The sequence below is a fragment of the Lynx rufus genome, unplaced genomic scaffold (assembly GCF_022079265.1).
Source record: "Lynx rufus isolate CCGP_SWC_20201006 ecotype Redwood Valley unplaced genomic scaffold, mLynRuf1.p SCAF_8, whole genome shotgun sequence".
Classification (NCBI taxonomy): domain Eukaryota; kingdom Metazoa; phylum Chordata; class Mammalia; order Carnivora; family Felidae; genus Lynx; species Lynx rufus.
Window position 1 is genome coordinate 102,136,245 of NW_025814896.1, and position 16,833 is coordinate 102,153,077.

The 16,833-nt window shown below is 47.2% G+C and overlaps 1 protein-coding gene across 3 annotated transcripts in view; it reads left to right on the forward strand.

The window, feature by feature from the left end:
- The window catches only part of TEX37 (testis expressed 37), a 45,779-nt gene extending 29,154 nt beyond the window's left edge, over positions 1–16,625 (forward strand). The window contains exons 1-3 of one of the 3 annotated variants that reach the window (XM_047068701.1): positions 10,025–11,046; positions 11,971–12,063; positions 15,097–16,625. In XM_047068701.1, the coding sequence (XP_046924657.1) occupies positions 11,020–11,046; positions 11,971–12,063; positions 15,097–15,525 (549 nt within the window). In that variant the 5' untranslated portion in view covers positions 10,025–11,019 and the 3' untranslated portion in view covers positions 15,526–16,625. Of the gene's footprint in view, positions 1–10,024; positions 11,047–11,970; positions 12,064–15,096 lie in introns of those variants that run through there. The other 2 variants (XM_047068702.1, XR_006960213.1) reach the window with 2 other exon arrangements.
- The last annotated feature ends 208 nt before the right edge of the window (positions 16,626–16,833 follow it).

The following is a 16,833-nucleotide window of genomic DNA, read 5'->3' on the forward strand; positions in this document are numbered from 1 at the left end:
GGCCCGACCCACCACTGACCCCAGACTCGAGGCCCAAAAGGCATGTGAAAGAACTTAGCAAAGTTGACAAAGGTCCACGGAGAAAAAATAAGCACTTCTAATATGTTGCTGTAACTTCTAGGCAGAGCAAGATCTATAAGGGGCAGTATTCTTCTTCTAACTCTTTTGGGTGTAGAATCTTCACCATTACCTTCTTCATCTTCATGATCATCGTCATCGACAATCACAATAGTCAATAGTTACTGAGCCCCCATAGAACGCGTCTTAGATTTATTATGGGCCAGAGACCCTGGAGGTTAGAAATGTCCATTCCATTCCCAGGCCTCTGGGCAAAAGAATTTTATTCAGCCATCTCTGGGGGTCACAAATCATTCTTTAGTATCTTCACGGAAGTGGTTTCTCCTTCTCGTGAACAGGGACATCCTTCCATATCAGTTCATCTGAAGATCTATCTTATTTTCTTTAAAGGCATACTAGCATCTCATAGTGCGGATGGACCCATGTTTATTTAATCACCTCCTGCTGATACAGATTTAGCTTGTTACAGGTATTTGTTATTTCAAGCAATGCCATAATGAACGTGTCCTGCCTATCTCTGCACACGTGAGTGATCGCTGATGTAAGAGGCAACATCTAGAAGTGTAGTTGCCAAAAAGGTCAGAAGGTACAGCCATTTACATTTTTGGTAGACACCTCCGATTGCCTTCAAAAGAATTATGGCAGCTTATACTCCTAACAATAGTGTATGAGGAAGTACCTGTTTTCCTCACACCAGGACTGGAAATTATACTTAAGACTTTTTTTGATGTTCTGATAAACGGAAAATTGCATATGTTTGTTTGCGTTCCTTTTAATTTGTAATGATGTGTTTATTGGTCATATGTGGGTTTTTAAAATGTCTATTTTGAGAGAGAGAGAGCAAGCAGAGGAGAGGCAGAGAGAGAGGGAGAGAGACAATTCCAAGTAGGCTCAGAGCCCGACATGGGGTTCGATCCCATAAACCATGAGATCATGCATGACCTGAGTCAAAATCAAGAGTCAAATGCTCAACCAACTGAACATCCAGATGCCCCGGTCATTTGTGTATTTTAATTCTGAGACATGCCTAATCTTTTACTAAACATGTGAAAAATTTAAAAATTATTAAACAGGTTACTTTTTTGATATGTCATTTTGAAAATAGTAAGCTTCATTGATTGAGAAAATTTATGCTATGAGGACACTCACTGAGCATCTCATTCCTCACCTATATCACATATTTTGAGATTTATTGTAATAGAATAGAGAGAGAAGGTAATAATATGAATTTCCTAAAAATGTTTTTAAGCATTACTAAAATAACAATAAAATAAAACAAATTAAGAATTGTAGTTTGAGATCTCTCTGCCAGTCACCATACTAGAAGTGGCCTCATGTTCAATCTTCTTAGCAGTTCTTTGGCATCGATAAGATCCTCCTCCTCACTCCAATAGAGAACTCTTCCCCTTTCTATGGGAGAGATGAGAGAAACACAAAAATAGCCAAAGCATAACACAAAATAACACAAAAGCAGCCAAAGATAAGGGCAGTGGCCCTTTCCAAGGCCCCAGCCATGGCGTGGCCTGACAAAGATTCGGCTTCTGATTGGAAGAGGCAGTCTGGGAAACAGCTTTGACGCCGAAACGTTGGGATTTCCAGAGAGATGTCAATGACTTCCATCCAAAGACCATCAGGAATCGGCCCGGACTTGAACAAGTTGGGTTTATGTCCAGTTGCAAAGAGGGAGAAGACATGCGATGAGAAGCGTTTAGAAGAATGGGGAATCAAAAAGTATTTATTTCTGAAGTATTTAGAATGATTTGATCGTCATATAGTTGTGTCTGAGGGATGGGACGAGCCTGGGGTCCTCCTCCTATAGTGCCATCTTTCCCATATGCTTTCAAAAATTATTTATCATAGGTTTTGGGTTTGTATTAGGTGATTTGAGGGTGGGTTCAAGGAAGCGAGGCTTTGCTCTGAATTGGACACTTTCAGGAAACAGAGGACTCGGTAAAGGGGCTCGAGAATTCTTGTCAATCAGGCAGGAGGAATAATACGTTTAGGGCCGTGTTTGGTCATTCCTGTGTTTTGGACGATGTTCGTGGTTTGTGTGTCTTCAGACATAAATAGCTGCTTGCCTTACTTTTGTCGCCATCCATCGTGATCACAGCAGTCTTGTCCGACGTGAGTATTCTCTGAACTCGTTGATGTTCAGCTGGAGAACGCCACGTCCTCAGGGCGGGTACCAGCCTCCAGATCTGGGGCCCCGTTTCACATTCTTCAAGGAATTCAAGACATCGTTTGAAATAGAGACTACCCCCCAAATTCCGGTATATAACTTGCCTCTTTAGAACCCCATCCCATTTCTCTCCAGGTGTGCAGAGGCCATAGGGCTCAGGGATTGAAAACATGAACTCTGGCCACAGGAAGCTGGGGCCGCAATCCTGTCTCTGTCACTTAATAGCTGTGTGAGGCCCTAAGCAAGTCATTTATCCCTTCTGTGCCTCATTTTCCTCATTTACAAAATGGGGAGAGTAAGGATTCATACTGAAGGATTGGGGTGAAGCAGTCGGGACATAACCCAGCAGTTGTGCTCTGTTGTTACCATTGTCACCAAATGTCCAGTCAATTCTCAAGTGCCTGGCTGCTTGTAGGTGCCTCCAGCTGCTGTCATTTCTCTTGTGCCCTCCTCTTCCCTGTCTGTGCTGCACACTTCTCCCACACTGGTCTTCTTTAAAAAAATATATATTTTTTTAATGTTTATTTATTTTTGAGAGAGAGAGAGAGACAGAGCATGAGTGGGGGAGGGGCAGAGGGAGAGGGAGACACAGAATCCGAAGCAGGCTCCAGGCTCTGAGCTGTCAGCACAGAGCCCAACGTGGGGCTTGAACTCACTAACTGTGAGATCGTGACCTGAGCCAAAGTTGGATACTTAACTGACGGAGCCACCCAGACGCCCCACACGATGGTCTTCTTTAAGAAGTCCCTTTCATCATGTTCTGTTGAGGGACTTGCTCCGCCCTCATTCTTGTTTAGTGAGCACATGCGACGGGCCAGGCATTGGGCTGAGCTGGGAATTTACAGCATTTTAGTCCATTCTCCTGCAGGGTAGGTATTTTGAATCCCCGTTTTACCACTTGAGAAGGGTACCGATAAGATAGTATAAGGAACTTCTCCGAGGGCACGTGGTTTTTAAGTGGCAGAGCTGGGTTCAAATGCAAAATCTTCTGACTCTCAAAAAGAACACTATTGCAGGGTCTAGCACTTGTAAGTCTAGTCCGGCAGGCTCGGGAGAGGCAAAGGGCAGTTCAGATCTTTTGGGGAAGCAAGAAAAAGGGCGCACCTAAATAAAGACGTGGAAATAGCATCAGTTATGTGACAAATACCTGCTGGAGTGTTATAAATGCTCAGAGAGAGGGGTGTGGGTGAGCGTGAGCGGGCAGGAAGTGGTTGCTACCAGAGGTCAAAGGTTACCTGAACCTTCAGAGATGGGCTAGATTTGGACAAAACAAGGCTCTTCATTTAAGACTTGATTTCACCACATCTCTTCTGCCATTTGTGTAGTCCCCTGTCAATACCAGATGGCCCTCCCTTCTGCACCCCTTACCTGTGCTTGCTCACCCTCCCTTTGGGCCCTTCCCCCTCCTCCCTGTCACCAGTTTGTAAAATTCAGATGGCAGAAACCTTGTGCTTTCCATCTCCTATTATCTCCATGACAATGCCCCCTTCCTCCTTCCCCCCCCCCCCCGCCCCCGGGGACTGGACACGCACAGCATCTGACCCAGTGTCTTGCTCACCCAAGGCAGCCAGTAGTTGCTTTTGAACAAATGAAGCAGGAGACTCCAAGTTCTTATACCAGTTTAACAATTTCACCGGCATTTTTGGTATCGATTCACATGAACTGTGAATCACATCTACCATTCTGCATGCACCCCAGGCTGGGCCCTGACTGGCTCTCTGCACTTGTACAAGTCTCTGAAAGACCCTGGTCCTGGCCTCCGGCCTCTAGAAAAAGCAAAGGGTGGGGTGCCTGGCTGACTCAATCAGTTAATCTCACAGTTCGCGGGTTCGAGCCCCGCCTCGGGCTCTGTGCTGATAGCCCAGAGCCTGGAGCCTGCTTCAGATTCTGTGTCTCCCTCTCTGTCTGCCCCTCCCTGACTTGTTCTCTCTCTCTCTCTCTCTCTCAAAAATAAATAAAACATCAAAAAAAATAAAGGCATAAAGCTAGGAGTGGCCTGGCCATAGTCTCCTTGTAGTTGAGTATAAGAACCATAAGAATCTCTGGGGCGCCTGGGTGGCTCAGTCAGCTGGGCGTCCTACTCTTGGTTTTGGCTCAGGTCATGATCTCACGTTTTGTGAGCTCAAACCCCGCATCGTGCAGTGTGGAAACTGCCCGGGATTCTCTTCCTCTCTCTGTCTCTCTGTCCTTCCCATGCATGCTATCTCTCTCTCAAAGTGCATAAATAAAGTTAGAAAACATTAAAAAGAATCATAAGACTCTCGTGAGGCTTGTTAAAAGGTAGATTCTGGGCTTGGTTCCTACTCCCAAAGATTCCGACACGGAAGGTGGCAGCAAAAATCTAGGTGTTAACATATATCCAGGACTCTGAAGCAGCCGGTCACTGGGCTGCCCTTGGAGAAAGCCTGCTCTAGGTGACCCGGCTAGTTGCTATGAATCGAGAATGGAAAAGGTTGACAAACCCTGTGTTGGGGGCCGGTGAAGGCATCTGTGCGGGGACAGACCTCTCTGAAGCACTAACCCGTCTTAATTTTCAGAGTTGTCCACTTGAAAGCTAATGACCCAGTTGTGTGCGTCCCCAGGGGAAATCTAGAAGAGCGAAACTGACGCGCTCTAGTGTCCGGCCCCCTCCGGCCCCCTCCCGAAGATGTGGGGCCTCTTGCCCCCTGAGCTGTGCGGCAGGGGCTGATTCTGATTAACTCCACAGGATCTGTTTTTGTTTGTTTGTTTGTTCTTCACCTGAAGGGGTGTCCGTTTCTGCTGAGGGCCCTCCCAGCTGAGGCACCCTGTTTGGGAAAGGCGGGAGTTTGCTAAGCCCTTTGGAGGCTCCTGGCTCCTGGAGAGGGATCGGTATTCCCATTGCTCTGGGAGGAGGCCTTTGTAGTGTCGACTTGCTGTTTGTGTTTCAGGCTCTAAGGGAAGGTTTGCTCCTAATTAAAGGCATAAATGCTTTAATCCCTGGCCTGAGGGCTTCCCATAGCGCATTAGCCGTATTAGGAAGGAAATGGATTGTAATCCCTTTAATATAAGCCTGGAGGAACTCGAAGGCTTCTGGTTTGGGAAAAGAATTTCCTCCTGTGATTTAACAATATTAACATGCTTAATTTGCATAGACAGAAACTTGGGGCCCAGCTTTCCCTCCAGAAGGAGCCAAACTGATTCTCTCTCAAATGAATGACTGCTACCATAATTAGGCTCCTACAGCATACCAGCTCAGATGCCAAGGCATTGTACCTATTTTTCTCCTTTAGTTTTGTCATCCAACCGTGTCCATATGTATTTTCTCAAAAAGGAAATGAAGATAGAGAGGTGAATGTTCTCACCAAAGGAAGGAGGGGAGGATCTCGTTGAGAGCCTTCCGTGTGCCCTGTGCTTTGTGGATTCTGCTTATTGATTGCTGTCCACACAATATATTTGTGTGTGCTTTTAAACGTTTACTTCACCCTAAGCACGTTTTTGGAAACACACTCATGTTGGTTTCTAGCGTGCCGTGTAGTTTGTCTTACTCTATACAATTTGAACCCAACGCCCGTATTTAGGCTTTAAAAAAACAAACAGGATTTGTTTTCTGGTTTATTTTTCATCCCTTACCAATGTTGAAAAGATCCCCCTTCATGCTGCTGGAGGAGACAGCAAGAACCATGAGAAACTTACCTGTGCTGCTTCAGAAAAACAACAGGGATTGCACCGTGGGAACTTGAACATCGGTACATGGCGATCCAGCAGTGTGTCCGTGTGAGCTTACGACTCGTCATAGCTATGTTGTAGCCTAGATGGAGGAAGAAATGGGGGCACTGAGGCTCTTGGCGTGAACCTGCCCACGGTGGCTAGCCATGGGGTGGCCCATCTGAGGCCTCGGCCCTGCTCCTGTAGGTTAATGCATTGACGTTGCTGCATGAACTCTGAAGCCCAGAGATTCTGCAGAAACCTGACCGCAGTGGAAGTGGCAAATGCCAGAAACTAAAAAAAAAAAAAAAAAAGACTGAGTACATGGACCCCTTCACCTTTTCACTCCCGTGGCCTTATTTCCCTTCCTGCTGCCCTTTTAGAGAGGCAGAAGAAAGCTCTTTAGGGCAGGCTCGCACCGCAGGGCTGTGTGGGAGGGAGCTATGCTCCCCAAACGTGGCAAATCCTCTCTGTTAGCTTCAAATACCGCCTGTGTCACCAGCAGTTCCAGAGTGTGTATCACAGGTCCAGAGCTTTCTTCTGGGGGCTATAGATTCTCTTACCCACTTGGAAGCCACACAGGCCGCACAAACGCAATATTTGTCTTACTCCCCAAGCTGGCTCCTCTGCTGGAGTTTCCTACCTTGCCAAAGGGGGACCAACCCCCAGCGGCTCATCCCCCAAATCTGGGAACCATCTTTGATATTTCTGTCTTGCTCCTGCTGATTCCTGATAATGAATTCTATAGAGTTTGGGGTGACTGGGCGATTCAGTTGGTTACGTGTCCAACTCTTAAAATCAGATCGTCATCTCAAGGTTATGAGATCGAGCCCCACACTGGGCTCTGCACTGAGTTTGAAGCCTGCATGGGATTCTCCCTCTCCCTCCCTCCCTGCCCCTTCCCCGCTTGTGTTCTCTCTCTCAAAATAAATAAATAAGCATTGAAAAAATTCTATAGAGTTTACTTACAAAATGCCTCTTGAATCTGCCCATTCTTCTCCCTATCACTGTCATCTCCTCTGACCTGTCCCAGCCGCCACCATCAGCTAGTGGCCTGCAAACTCCTTGCCTGGATCCTATCTCACCCTCCCCCCCACACCCCCAGGCCATTGTCCATCAGTGATCTTTTTGATATGTTGTTTCATCCTTCTGCTTTAATTCCCCAGTACTTCCCATTATTTTCAGGATAAAACCCACCAATCCCCGTGTACCCCACTGGACAAACCACCCCCACCCCAGCCTCATCTGGAGTCAGTCGCACCTGTCTCTCCTCACTCTGCCCTAGTAGAGCAGCCTCTGTCTTCCACACAAGACAGGGCTCCCTCGAGTCCTACAGCAGTCACACAGGCCAGAGCATTCGCCTTCCTCCCTAGGACTGAGTTATAATGTCACTACTTGGCACAGGTCTCCCCTCTAAGACTGGATCAGGTCCCCACACCCAACTTCTCTTCGACGGCATTGTCACTGTTGTATTTAAAGACTCACTTATATAATATATTTCTCTATCGCTAAGCTGTAACTTCATGAAGGCAGAGACCACTTCTGTTTTACGTCACCGCTCTGATCACAGGCCCTGTACAACGTCTGGTACAGAGCAGAGACTCAGAAAACATGGGTAAACACTGGCATGAAGAGCCACCAAGTACCGTCACAGACTTATTATCCATTTGGCTTTCTACATTCATTTCAGGTGGAAATCACATACCTGTTTTACAGATGATCAAACTGGTTTCTGCTGAACTTACCTGGTTTACCCAAAGGCGTGAAGATACCAAGTATCAGGATTTGAAGTCAGGACTCCACTTGGTTTTATTTTCCTGGAAATATATCCTTGCGGCACAAAAGCCTCTCGTTGTGGCCCGGCTGTCCCTTCCGCTTGTATCTCTGCCGCGATTGCATTCTTTACCGAGTTCTTTACCATTTCCTTCAGTGTTATTACGTTCACAAGCACTTCTTAAATTCTTACATCTAAGGGACAGTGCACTGAGGGATAAAAAGGTGACTAACACCAAGTTCTTTACCTGAAGGACACCACAGTTTGCTAGGAGAAATAACTACGTTCTCCCTCCAACCTTGGATTTGTTGGAACTGTTTTAGCTGTAAGTTGTGCAAACTCCACTAAAACTGCCTTCAGCAGGAAAAGGAATATATCGGCTCATACAAACTGCAAAGTCTGAATGTAGTTTAAGCTTCAGGCATGGTTGTATCCAGGGGCTTGGTGTCCTCATGATACAGTCACTTTCTGTCTCCATCTCTTGGGTCTTCTTTTCCCTGCTCATTTTCTTCTTTGGCCAGGCTCCCTTCGACTGGTGGCAAAGATGCCCTCGGACAGCTCCAGGCTCCAACAATTCTTAGTGCCTGCTATCTCGGAAAGAGAGAGATGCTTTGCCAGGAGCTGGCATGATGCTCATCAGCCCACCTTGGGTCACGAGCCTCTCCTTGAATCAATCGTGGTGGCCTAAGGGACGGAATATTGCTCACTGTTGAATCTGCACAGTTCAGAACGGTGCCCAACACAAAATAGTGCTCAATACATATTGGTTGGATAAAAGAAAAGTGTCTAGTAAAGAGAACAAGGAGAGCTTCATGGGAGAGGTGGCCCTTAAAAAGAGTGACTAATTTTTATTGTGGTAAATATATATAACCTAAAATTTACCATTTTAAATGTACAATTTGGTGGTTTAAGTATGTTTGCAGGACTATGCCATCATTGCCACTAGCCATTTCCAGAAAGTTTTTATCTTCTTAAAACTCTGTACTCGTTCCTCCCAACCCCTGACAACCACCACTCTACTGCCTGTCTCTCTGATTTTTAAAAATCTTTTTTTAACGTTCACTTATTTTCGAGACAGAGAGAGACAGAGCACGAGTGGGGAAAGAACAGAGAGAGAGGAAGACACGGAATCTGAAGCAGGCTCCAGGCTCTGAGCCATCCGCACAGAGCCTGACTTGGGGCTCAAATTCATAGACTGTGAGATAATGACCTGAGCCGAAGTTAGACGCTCAACTGACTGAGCCACCCAGGTGCCCCTCTGTCTGATTTTGACATCTCTAGGCACCTCTTATAAGTGGAATCCTACGATATTTGTCCTTTGTGGCCTCGCTTATTTCACTTAGCGTAATGTTCTCAAGGTTCATCCATGTTGCAGCACGTGCCCCGATCTGCTTTTTAAAACTGAATAATATTTGAACAAAGGGAAAAAGAGACAAACCAAAAAAACCAGACTCCTAACTATAGAGAACAAACTGGTGGTTACCAGAGAGGAGGTGGACGGGAGATGTGTGAAACAGCTGATGGGGTTTAAGGAGGGCACTTGTCAGGAGCACTGAGTGATGTATACAACTGTTGACTCACTGTATTGTACATCTGCAACAAGTATAACACTGCATGTTAACTACACTGGAATTAACAATTTTTAACTTTTTACAAAACAGAATAGTATTCCATTATGTGTATATATCACGTTTCGTTTATTTATTCACCTGTTGATGGATATTGGGGTTGTTTCCATCTTTTGGCTATTGTGAATACTGCTGCCATGAACATGGTTGGGCAAGTATGTGTTCGAGCTCCTGCTTTCAATTCTTTGGAGCACACACTCAAAGGAAGAATTGCAGGATCATATGGTAATTCTGTTTAGGTGTGATTTTTGGAGGAACCGCCATCTTGTCTTCCACAGTGGCTGTGCCACCTTCCGATTCCCACCAGGGGCACACAAGGGCTCCAGTTTCTCCGTATCTTTGTCGACATTTATTACGTTTCATTTTTGGATTATAGCCATCCTAAAGGGCGTGAAAGAGGGTGAAATTTTGACAGAGGATGGACAAGCCAGCCTTTCAGCCAACAGAGGCCTGCCTGGAGGGGCTATGGTATGCAGTGGATTGAGTCACGCAATGTCTGATGTCAAAATCCATGTGGGGTTCTGTTTACCTTCCTTTCCTGGAAACGACCGACTGTAGAGTACCGTAAAGGCCCTGCCTCCCATGTACCTTCCAATGCTGCTGCTAGAGCTCATGCTGGCTCAGGTGTGCTGGAACATCAGTGACTTGCTCTGAGAGGCTGAGTCAGGGGCAGACACCCGGGAGGTGAGCTGGTCACCCATCACAATGACCAGGGGCTGTGATCAAAGCAGCCTGCATCACACAGGTCAGGGTTCATCCCAAAGACAGGTGTGGTGGTGGGGCACAGAGACAGGACTCTTCACGAGGCAAGGGCACCTGGAGTTGGAAGGGCAGGAACGTCGTCATCTGCTTGGTAGAAGGAGGGGTAGGTGCTGTTTGCACTGAAGCTGGCCCCCAGCCCCAGGAGGGGAGCTCTTTATGCACAAAAAGGAGGGGGCGTAGGGACTTTTTGAGGTCTGGCAACCACCCCACTGGGTCACAGCCCACTGAATGGAATAGGCTCGGGGCTGTGTTCCATGGGAATGAAATGGAGTACCAGTCAAGAGCCTAGGGGTCCATGCACACAAGACAGAGTGAGCTCAGATTGCTCCCCAGTGCCCAGCTGTGAGCTCCCCGCTAAAACTTCAGGGCTGGGGGGGCGGGTCGAGGGGCAGGATTGGACCTACCTGTGGCTATCATTCAACTGGGAATGCAGAAGCTTCTTCACCCTGGATGCTCCCGATCCCTGCTGGAAAACATGATTTGTGCTTCTGAATCAGGGCACCTCTAAGTCCTAGGCCCATGGCTTGCTTCCTCAGTGCGGCGTTATGTGGGTAGCTTGAAATGGGCCATGGTGGGAGCATTGGCACGACAGAAAAGCAGAAATCGGTAAACGCTTATTTATTTGCCTCCAAAGGTGGTTGTTAAATATTTACCAGCACACGACTTGCCCTGCTTGAGAGGTGAATCCGATGTTCTCATCGGCTCAGGTTCGGTCTGGGGCCTGCTCATGCCCCTTTGTCCCAGGACCCCTGTCCACCTGCCCATTGATCCCTGCTGCCATCAACCCCTGGGTGACTGAGTCATGTGCAGGGTGGGGCTGAGAGGATTGGGGCAGTTGTGCTCGGTTGGCACAGCTTTGGGGACAATGGCTGTTTCCCCGGCATGTGGCAGAAGCAGGGCTAACCAACCTGTCTGTGTCTAGGTCATCTGCCATGGCAGGTGTGGTGTACTCCAGACAGGTGAGTGTTGTGGCTTTCTGTCTGTCCCTTGTGGCCACTTCCAGGTTGGGCAGCTTTTTTTTTTTTCTTTTAATTTTTTTTTCCAACGTTTTTTATTTATTTTGGGGACAGAGAGAGACAGAGCATGAACGGGGGAGGGGCAGAGAGAGAGGGAGACACAGAATCGGAAACAGGCTCCAGGCTCCGAGCCGTCAGCCCAGAGCCTGACGCGGGGCTCGAACTCATGGACCGTGAGGTTGGGCAGCTGTAACAAACAGGCCCAGGCGCTTTGGGGATCCCTATGATGATCATTCTGAAATGGTGGGGGTTTTTTTTCTTGTTTTTTAACCAGTAGGGGAAAGCTAAGGATTTGCAATGTTCTGAGGGTTCATTTACGTATTCAGCATGCATGTATTAGGTATCGTGGGTGTGTCGGTCCCTGTGCTGGGTTTTGAGGCTGCAGAGATGTCCAAGATTAGGTCCTAACCTTGTGTGCTTCATTAAATCCATTACAATTCGCCACGATAAGTGCTGCAACGAGGGACGTAAAATGTTGTATGAAAGCGGAGGAGAAAAAGTTTAATTTGGGGGAGGTGAGGAATAAAAGGGTGGGATGGATGTTTTGGGGCGAAATTTAACCTGGGTTTTGGAGAATGTGTAGGAGTTTGCCAGTCCGTGAGGAGTACCACTGGTGTTTCTGGCGGGAGATAAGAGCATGTGCACCTGTGAAGAGTAGACTGTAGCGAGGCTGGTGTACAGAGGGCATGGAGGGGAGCCAAGTGGGATGAGGTGGTAGAGGTCAGTAGAAGCCAGATCGTGAAGGGCTCTGAATGCCAAGCCCAAAAGTTGGTCTTGGTCCTGTAGACCATGAGAAGCCACGACTGCCTTTAGGTGGAAGAATGGCAAGACGGGATCTCTTGTTTTGTAATCTCCCTTGCCCTTTAGGCCCCTGTGGACTTAGATATATACCAGAGCTCTTACATGATTGACTATCAACCCTACGGGAAGCACAAATACTCCAGGGTCACACTACAGGAGGTAAGAAGTCGCTGGGTCTTGTCTTTTCTTCAATGGCCAACTGAAATCATCTTTACTGCATTTGTATTACGAGCGTGGATATTTGGGGCACTTACTTAGAACAATATCTGATACCAGGACATCTAAAGAAGTCTTTTTTTTTTTTTTTTTCAACGTTTATTTATTTTTGGGACAGACAGACAGAGCATGAACGGGGGAGGGGCAGAGAGAGAGGGAGACACAGAATCAGAAACAGGCTCCAGGCTCTGAGCCATCAGCCCAGAGCCTGACGCGGGGCTCGAACTCACGGACCGCGAGATCGTGACCTGGCTGAAGTCGGATGCTTAACCGACTGCACCACCCAGGCGCCCCTAAAGAAGTCTTTTATGTGTATGTTTTGTGAGTATGTATGCTTTAAAATGTACATCAACTCTAGGGGCGCCTGGGTGGCTCAGTTGGTTAAGCGGCCGACTTCAGCTCAGGTCACGATCTCGCGGTCCGTGAGTTCGAGCCCCGCATCGGGCTCTGTGCTGACAGCTCAGAGCCTGGAACCTGTTTCAGATTCTGTGCTTCCCTCTCTCTGACCCTCCCCCGTTCATGCTCTGTCTCTCTCTGTCTCAAAAATAAATAAACGTTAAAAAAAAAATAAAATGTACATCAACTCTAAGTCATGCATGCAAAAGAGTGTAAATAATATACATTTACAGTTTAAATAACATTGACAAAACAAACACCAATGTACCCATTATCAGCCAGCTTAAAACATAGCACATTAGAAGTACCAGAGAGCCCTAGTTAGCCCCTCCCTGCTCCCACCTCCTCCCACCTCCAGACGTAGCCACTATTCTGAATTTTGGGTTAATCATTCCCGTGTGTGTGTGTGTGTGTTTATTTTAAGTTTATTTATTTATTTCTGAAAGAGAGGCAGAGGCAGAAAGGGAATCCCAAGCAGGCTCCTCACTGTCAGTGCAGAACCTGACGTGGGGCTCGAACTCACGAACCGTGAGATCATGACCTGAGCCAAATCAAGAGTCGGATGCTCCACCAACTGAGCCACCCAGGCTCCCCTCCCTTGTGTGTTTCTTTAAAAAATAGCTTTACTCTATATGTATGTGTCCCTTCAAACAAATTGTTTAGGTTTGCCTTTTGAGCTTTATTATATATTGGATCATACTATTCATCCTCTTCTGTGACTTTTATTTTTTGCTGAACATTGTATTTTATATAATATATTATTCATTTCTGCTGTGTGGTACTACACTGCATGGATGTGCCACCATGCCTGTCCCGTTGACCATCTGGGTTTTTACTTTTTTGTTACCCTTCCCCACTGCCCAGTGCTGCAATGCGGATTGCACAGCCTAATGTATCCACCGCCCCGGGAGTGGAATTGCTGGTCACAGGTAACGTCGCTATTTGCCAAAGTTGTTACATCGATGCAGCAGAGACAGTCAGTTCTGTAACTCTCCAACCTTGCCATAAACTTGGTATTGATAGACTTTCAGAGTTTTGCTGATTTGGTTGGTTTGAAATATTTTTTTTTTTAATTTTTTTAAAAAAAATTTTTTTATGTTTTTATTTATTTTTGAGACAGAGAGAGACAGAGCACGAACGGGGGAGGGCCAGAGAGAGAGGGAGACCCAGAATCTGAAACAGGATCCAGGCTCTGAGCTGTCAGCACAGAGCCCGACACGGGGCTCGAACTCACGGACCGCGAGATCATGACCTGAGCCGAAGTCGGCCGCTTAACCGACTGAGCCACCCAGGCGCCCCTGAAATAATATTTTCTTGTGATCCCATGTTTCCGGATATTTATTATTCTGTGAGATGTCTGTCCTGCCTTTTGCCCATTTTTTTTTTTTAGTGGGATGTTTGTCTTTTTCTTAATAATTTGTAGGAGTTCTTTACATATTCTAGACATGTTTCATTTGTTAGTTATATAAAGTGGCAAAAGTTCACAGGCTGTGATTCATCTTTTCACTTCCTCTCAGTGAATCGCAATTCTTACCCAATTCTTACTGGCAAAATATAGCATCTTTCCCTGTATCATCTGCTCTTTTGAAGTCTTAAGAAATCCTTTCCTATTTCGAGGTTTCGCCCCTAAAAATAAGAAGATCTAGACAAACAAAATGGGACAATTTCTGGGATATAGTATTTGGTGGAAGCAAAGTGCAGAGTGGGATTATAATGTGCATTTGTGTACAAACCAAGGGTGTGTGGAACTTCATTATATGTTTATATGTACATAAACTATATCTAAAAAGATACATGGGGCACCTGAGTGGCTCAGTCGGTTAGGCGTCTGACTCTTGATTTCGGCTCAAGTCATGATCTCTCATTTTGTGAGTTCAAGCCCTGAGTTAGTCTCTGTGCTGACAGAGGGGAGCCTGCTTGGGATTCTGTCTCCCTCTCTCTGCTCCTCCCCTGTTCACTCTCTCTCTCAAAAATAAATAAAATAAACATTAAAAGAAGAAGAAGAAGAAGAAGAAGAAGGGCACCTGAGTGACTCAGTTGGTTGAGCATCTGACTTCTGCTTGGGTTCTGCTCTGGAGGTTCGTGAGTTCAAGCCCCACATCGGGCTTGCTGTTGTCAGCACAGAGCCTGCTTTGGATCCTCTGTCCCCTTCTCTCTCCCTCTGCCCCTCCCCTGCTTGCACTCTCTCTCAAAAATAAATAAAACATTACAAAAAAATTTTTAATAAATTAAAAAAACCCTTTGTATTATTTCCGTATTGCCCTCAGTCATACACATTACCATTCAAAAACTAATTTAATTTTTTTTTAAGAGAGAGAGAGAGCATGAGTCGGGGAGAGGGGCAGAGGGAAAGAGAGAGAATCCTAAGCGGGCGTCACACTGAGCATGGGGCTGGATCCCACCACCCTGGGATCACAACCCAAGCTCAAATCAAGAGTAGGACACTCAAAGGACTGAACCGCCCAGGCGCCCCCAATGGTTTTTAAATAAAGAGAAGTGTGCTCCCTGGAGGATGAGGCCAAGGAGGCTTCGCCTCCCACCGAGCTCAGCTCTCGGTTCATGTGTGATTTATTTCCACAGCAAGTGAAGCTGGATGCCCAGCTCCGGGACAAAGAGTTGTACAGGCCGATCCCCAGCTCCAAGCCCAAGCTAGAGGATGGGTACCCCGCCTTCAAAACTCCTCCCATGACCGCCAGAGACCTGGGACTCCCAGGCTTCTTCCCACCACGAGACCAAGACCGGGCGACCACGGCAGAGGGCGAAGGCAGGTTCACCGGTCTCTGCCATTCCGTGTACCCGGTTTCCCACGCTCTGTACCTGGCCCAGGGCGATCCCAACCGCGTCTACCAGAGCGCCCACTTTCCGTGCCTCCTGGAGCCCGAGCGCCAGCCTGCCGCCAAGGAGGGCAAAGGCTACTTCCTACTGCCTGGCTGCCTCTGTCCTCATCACCACAAAGTCAAGTTCCCCGTCTTGAACCGATGGGGGCCCTTGATGCCATTTTACCAGTAGGAAGTGTGGGGCGCCCGCAGGGGCACTGTGGAAACCCTCCCTCTCACCAGGCAATCCCCCACTGCCCTTGGAGAATGGACAGGAGAAGTGAAAATAAAGCCGTGGAAGATGATCCAGGAGCCCCGCCTGTTCTACTTTGCGCCCTGCCTGCCCTGGGACCACATCTCTGCCCACCTGTAGGAGGAGGAGGGGATGAGGGAAGGAGGGCAGGACGGAGGGAGAGAAGGAAAACTGGCGTCTTTGGAGGCTGGAATCCGTGTCAGTTGAGCGTCCTGCTGTAAAGATTCTTGCTGCTGCAGGCATTTACTTACGAAATGGGAAAAATCACGTTCCCCAGAGTTGTCTGGATGTTGAGTGCGATTGCAGACTGGTCCCACGCTGGAGCCACCCACAGTGACCACTTCAAGGGCGTCATTTTACACGTTCCTTCTTGCTCAGCGGTGCTTTTGCAAACATGCATATGCCCTCTTAGGGGCACAATGCAGAAATGACATTCTTCACTTCCAGTTCTGTCCTCTTGGCCACAGCCTAGCCACATGGTCCCACCAAACTGCAAGGAAGGCTGGGAAATATACCTTCATCCTGGGTGGCCATGTGCCGGTGAAAAACAGGAAGCCAGCAGAATAGAAGGAGAGGGTGTATTGGGGTGGACGACTGTCCATTTTTGCCACAAAACCTGAGGAGGCTTTCCCATTGGAATCACACCAGAGACCTAGTGCTTCCCTAGGGAATCTCGTTAAAATTCAGATTCTGAGCCAGTCTAGGACAGGGGCAAGATTCTGCATTTCCAGCAAGCTCCCAGGTGAGGCCAGCACTTCCGGACAGGGGACCATGCTTGAGTAATGAGGTCATACACAATACTCTGCACCTTCCGTTTCTCTTCACAAGCCATCACTTACAGATCTATTTTTTCCTTCTTTGTTTTTGTCTGTTTGATTTTAACAGCCTCCATGCCCAGTGTAGGGCTTGAACTCACGACCCTGAGACCAAGAGTTGCATGCTCTACCTAGTGAGCCCATCAGCCACCCCAGATGCAATTATTGTTATTATTTTAAAGTTTATTTATTTATTTTGAGAGAGAGAGGGAGTAGGAATGAGGGAAGGACAGAGAGAGGAAGAGAGAGAGAATCCCAAGTAGGAGCCGAGCTGTCAGCACAGAGCCTGATGTGGGGCTCGATCTCACAAACCATGACAGATCTAATTATATATATTTTTTAACAGCTGCCTGATATTCCATTGAATTGATGGGTTGTGACGCATTAAAAGATTCTCTTATTTGTGGGCAGTGAGGCTTTTCCAGTTTCCTTC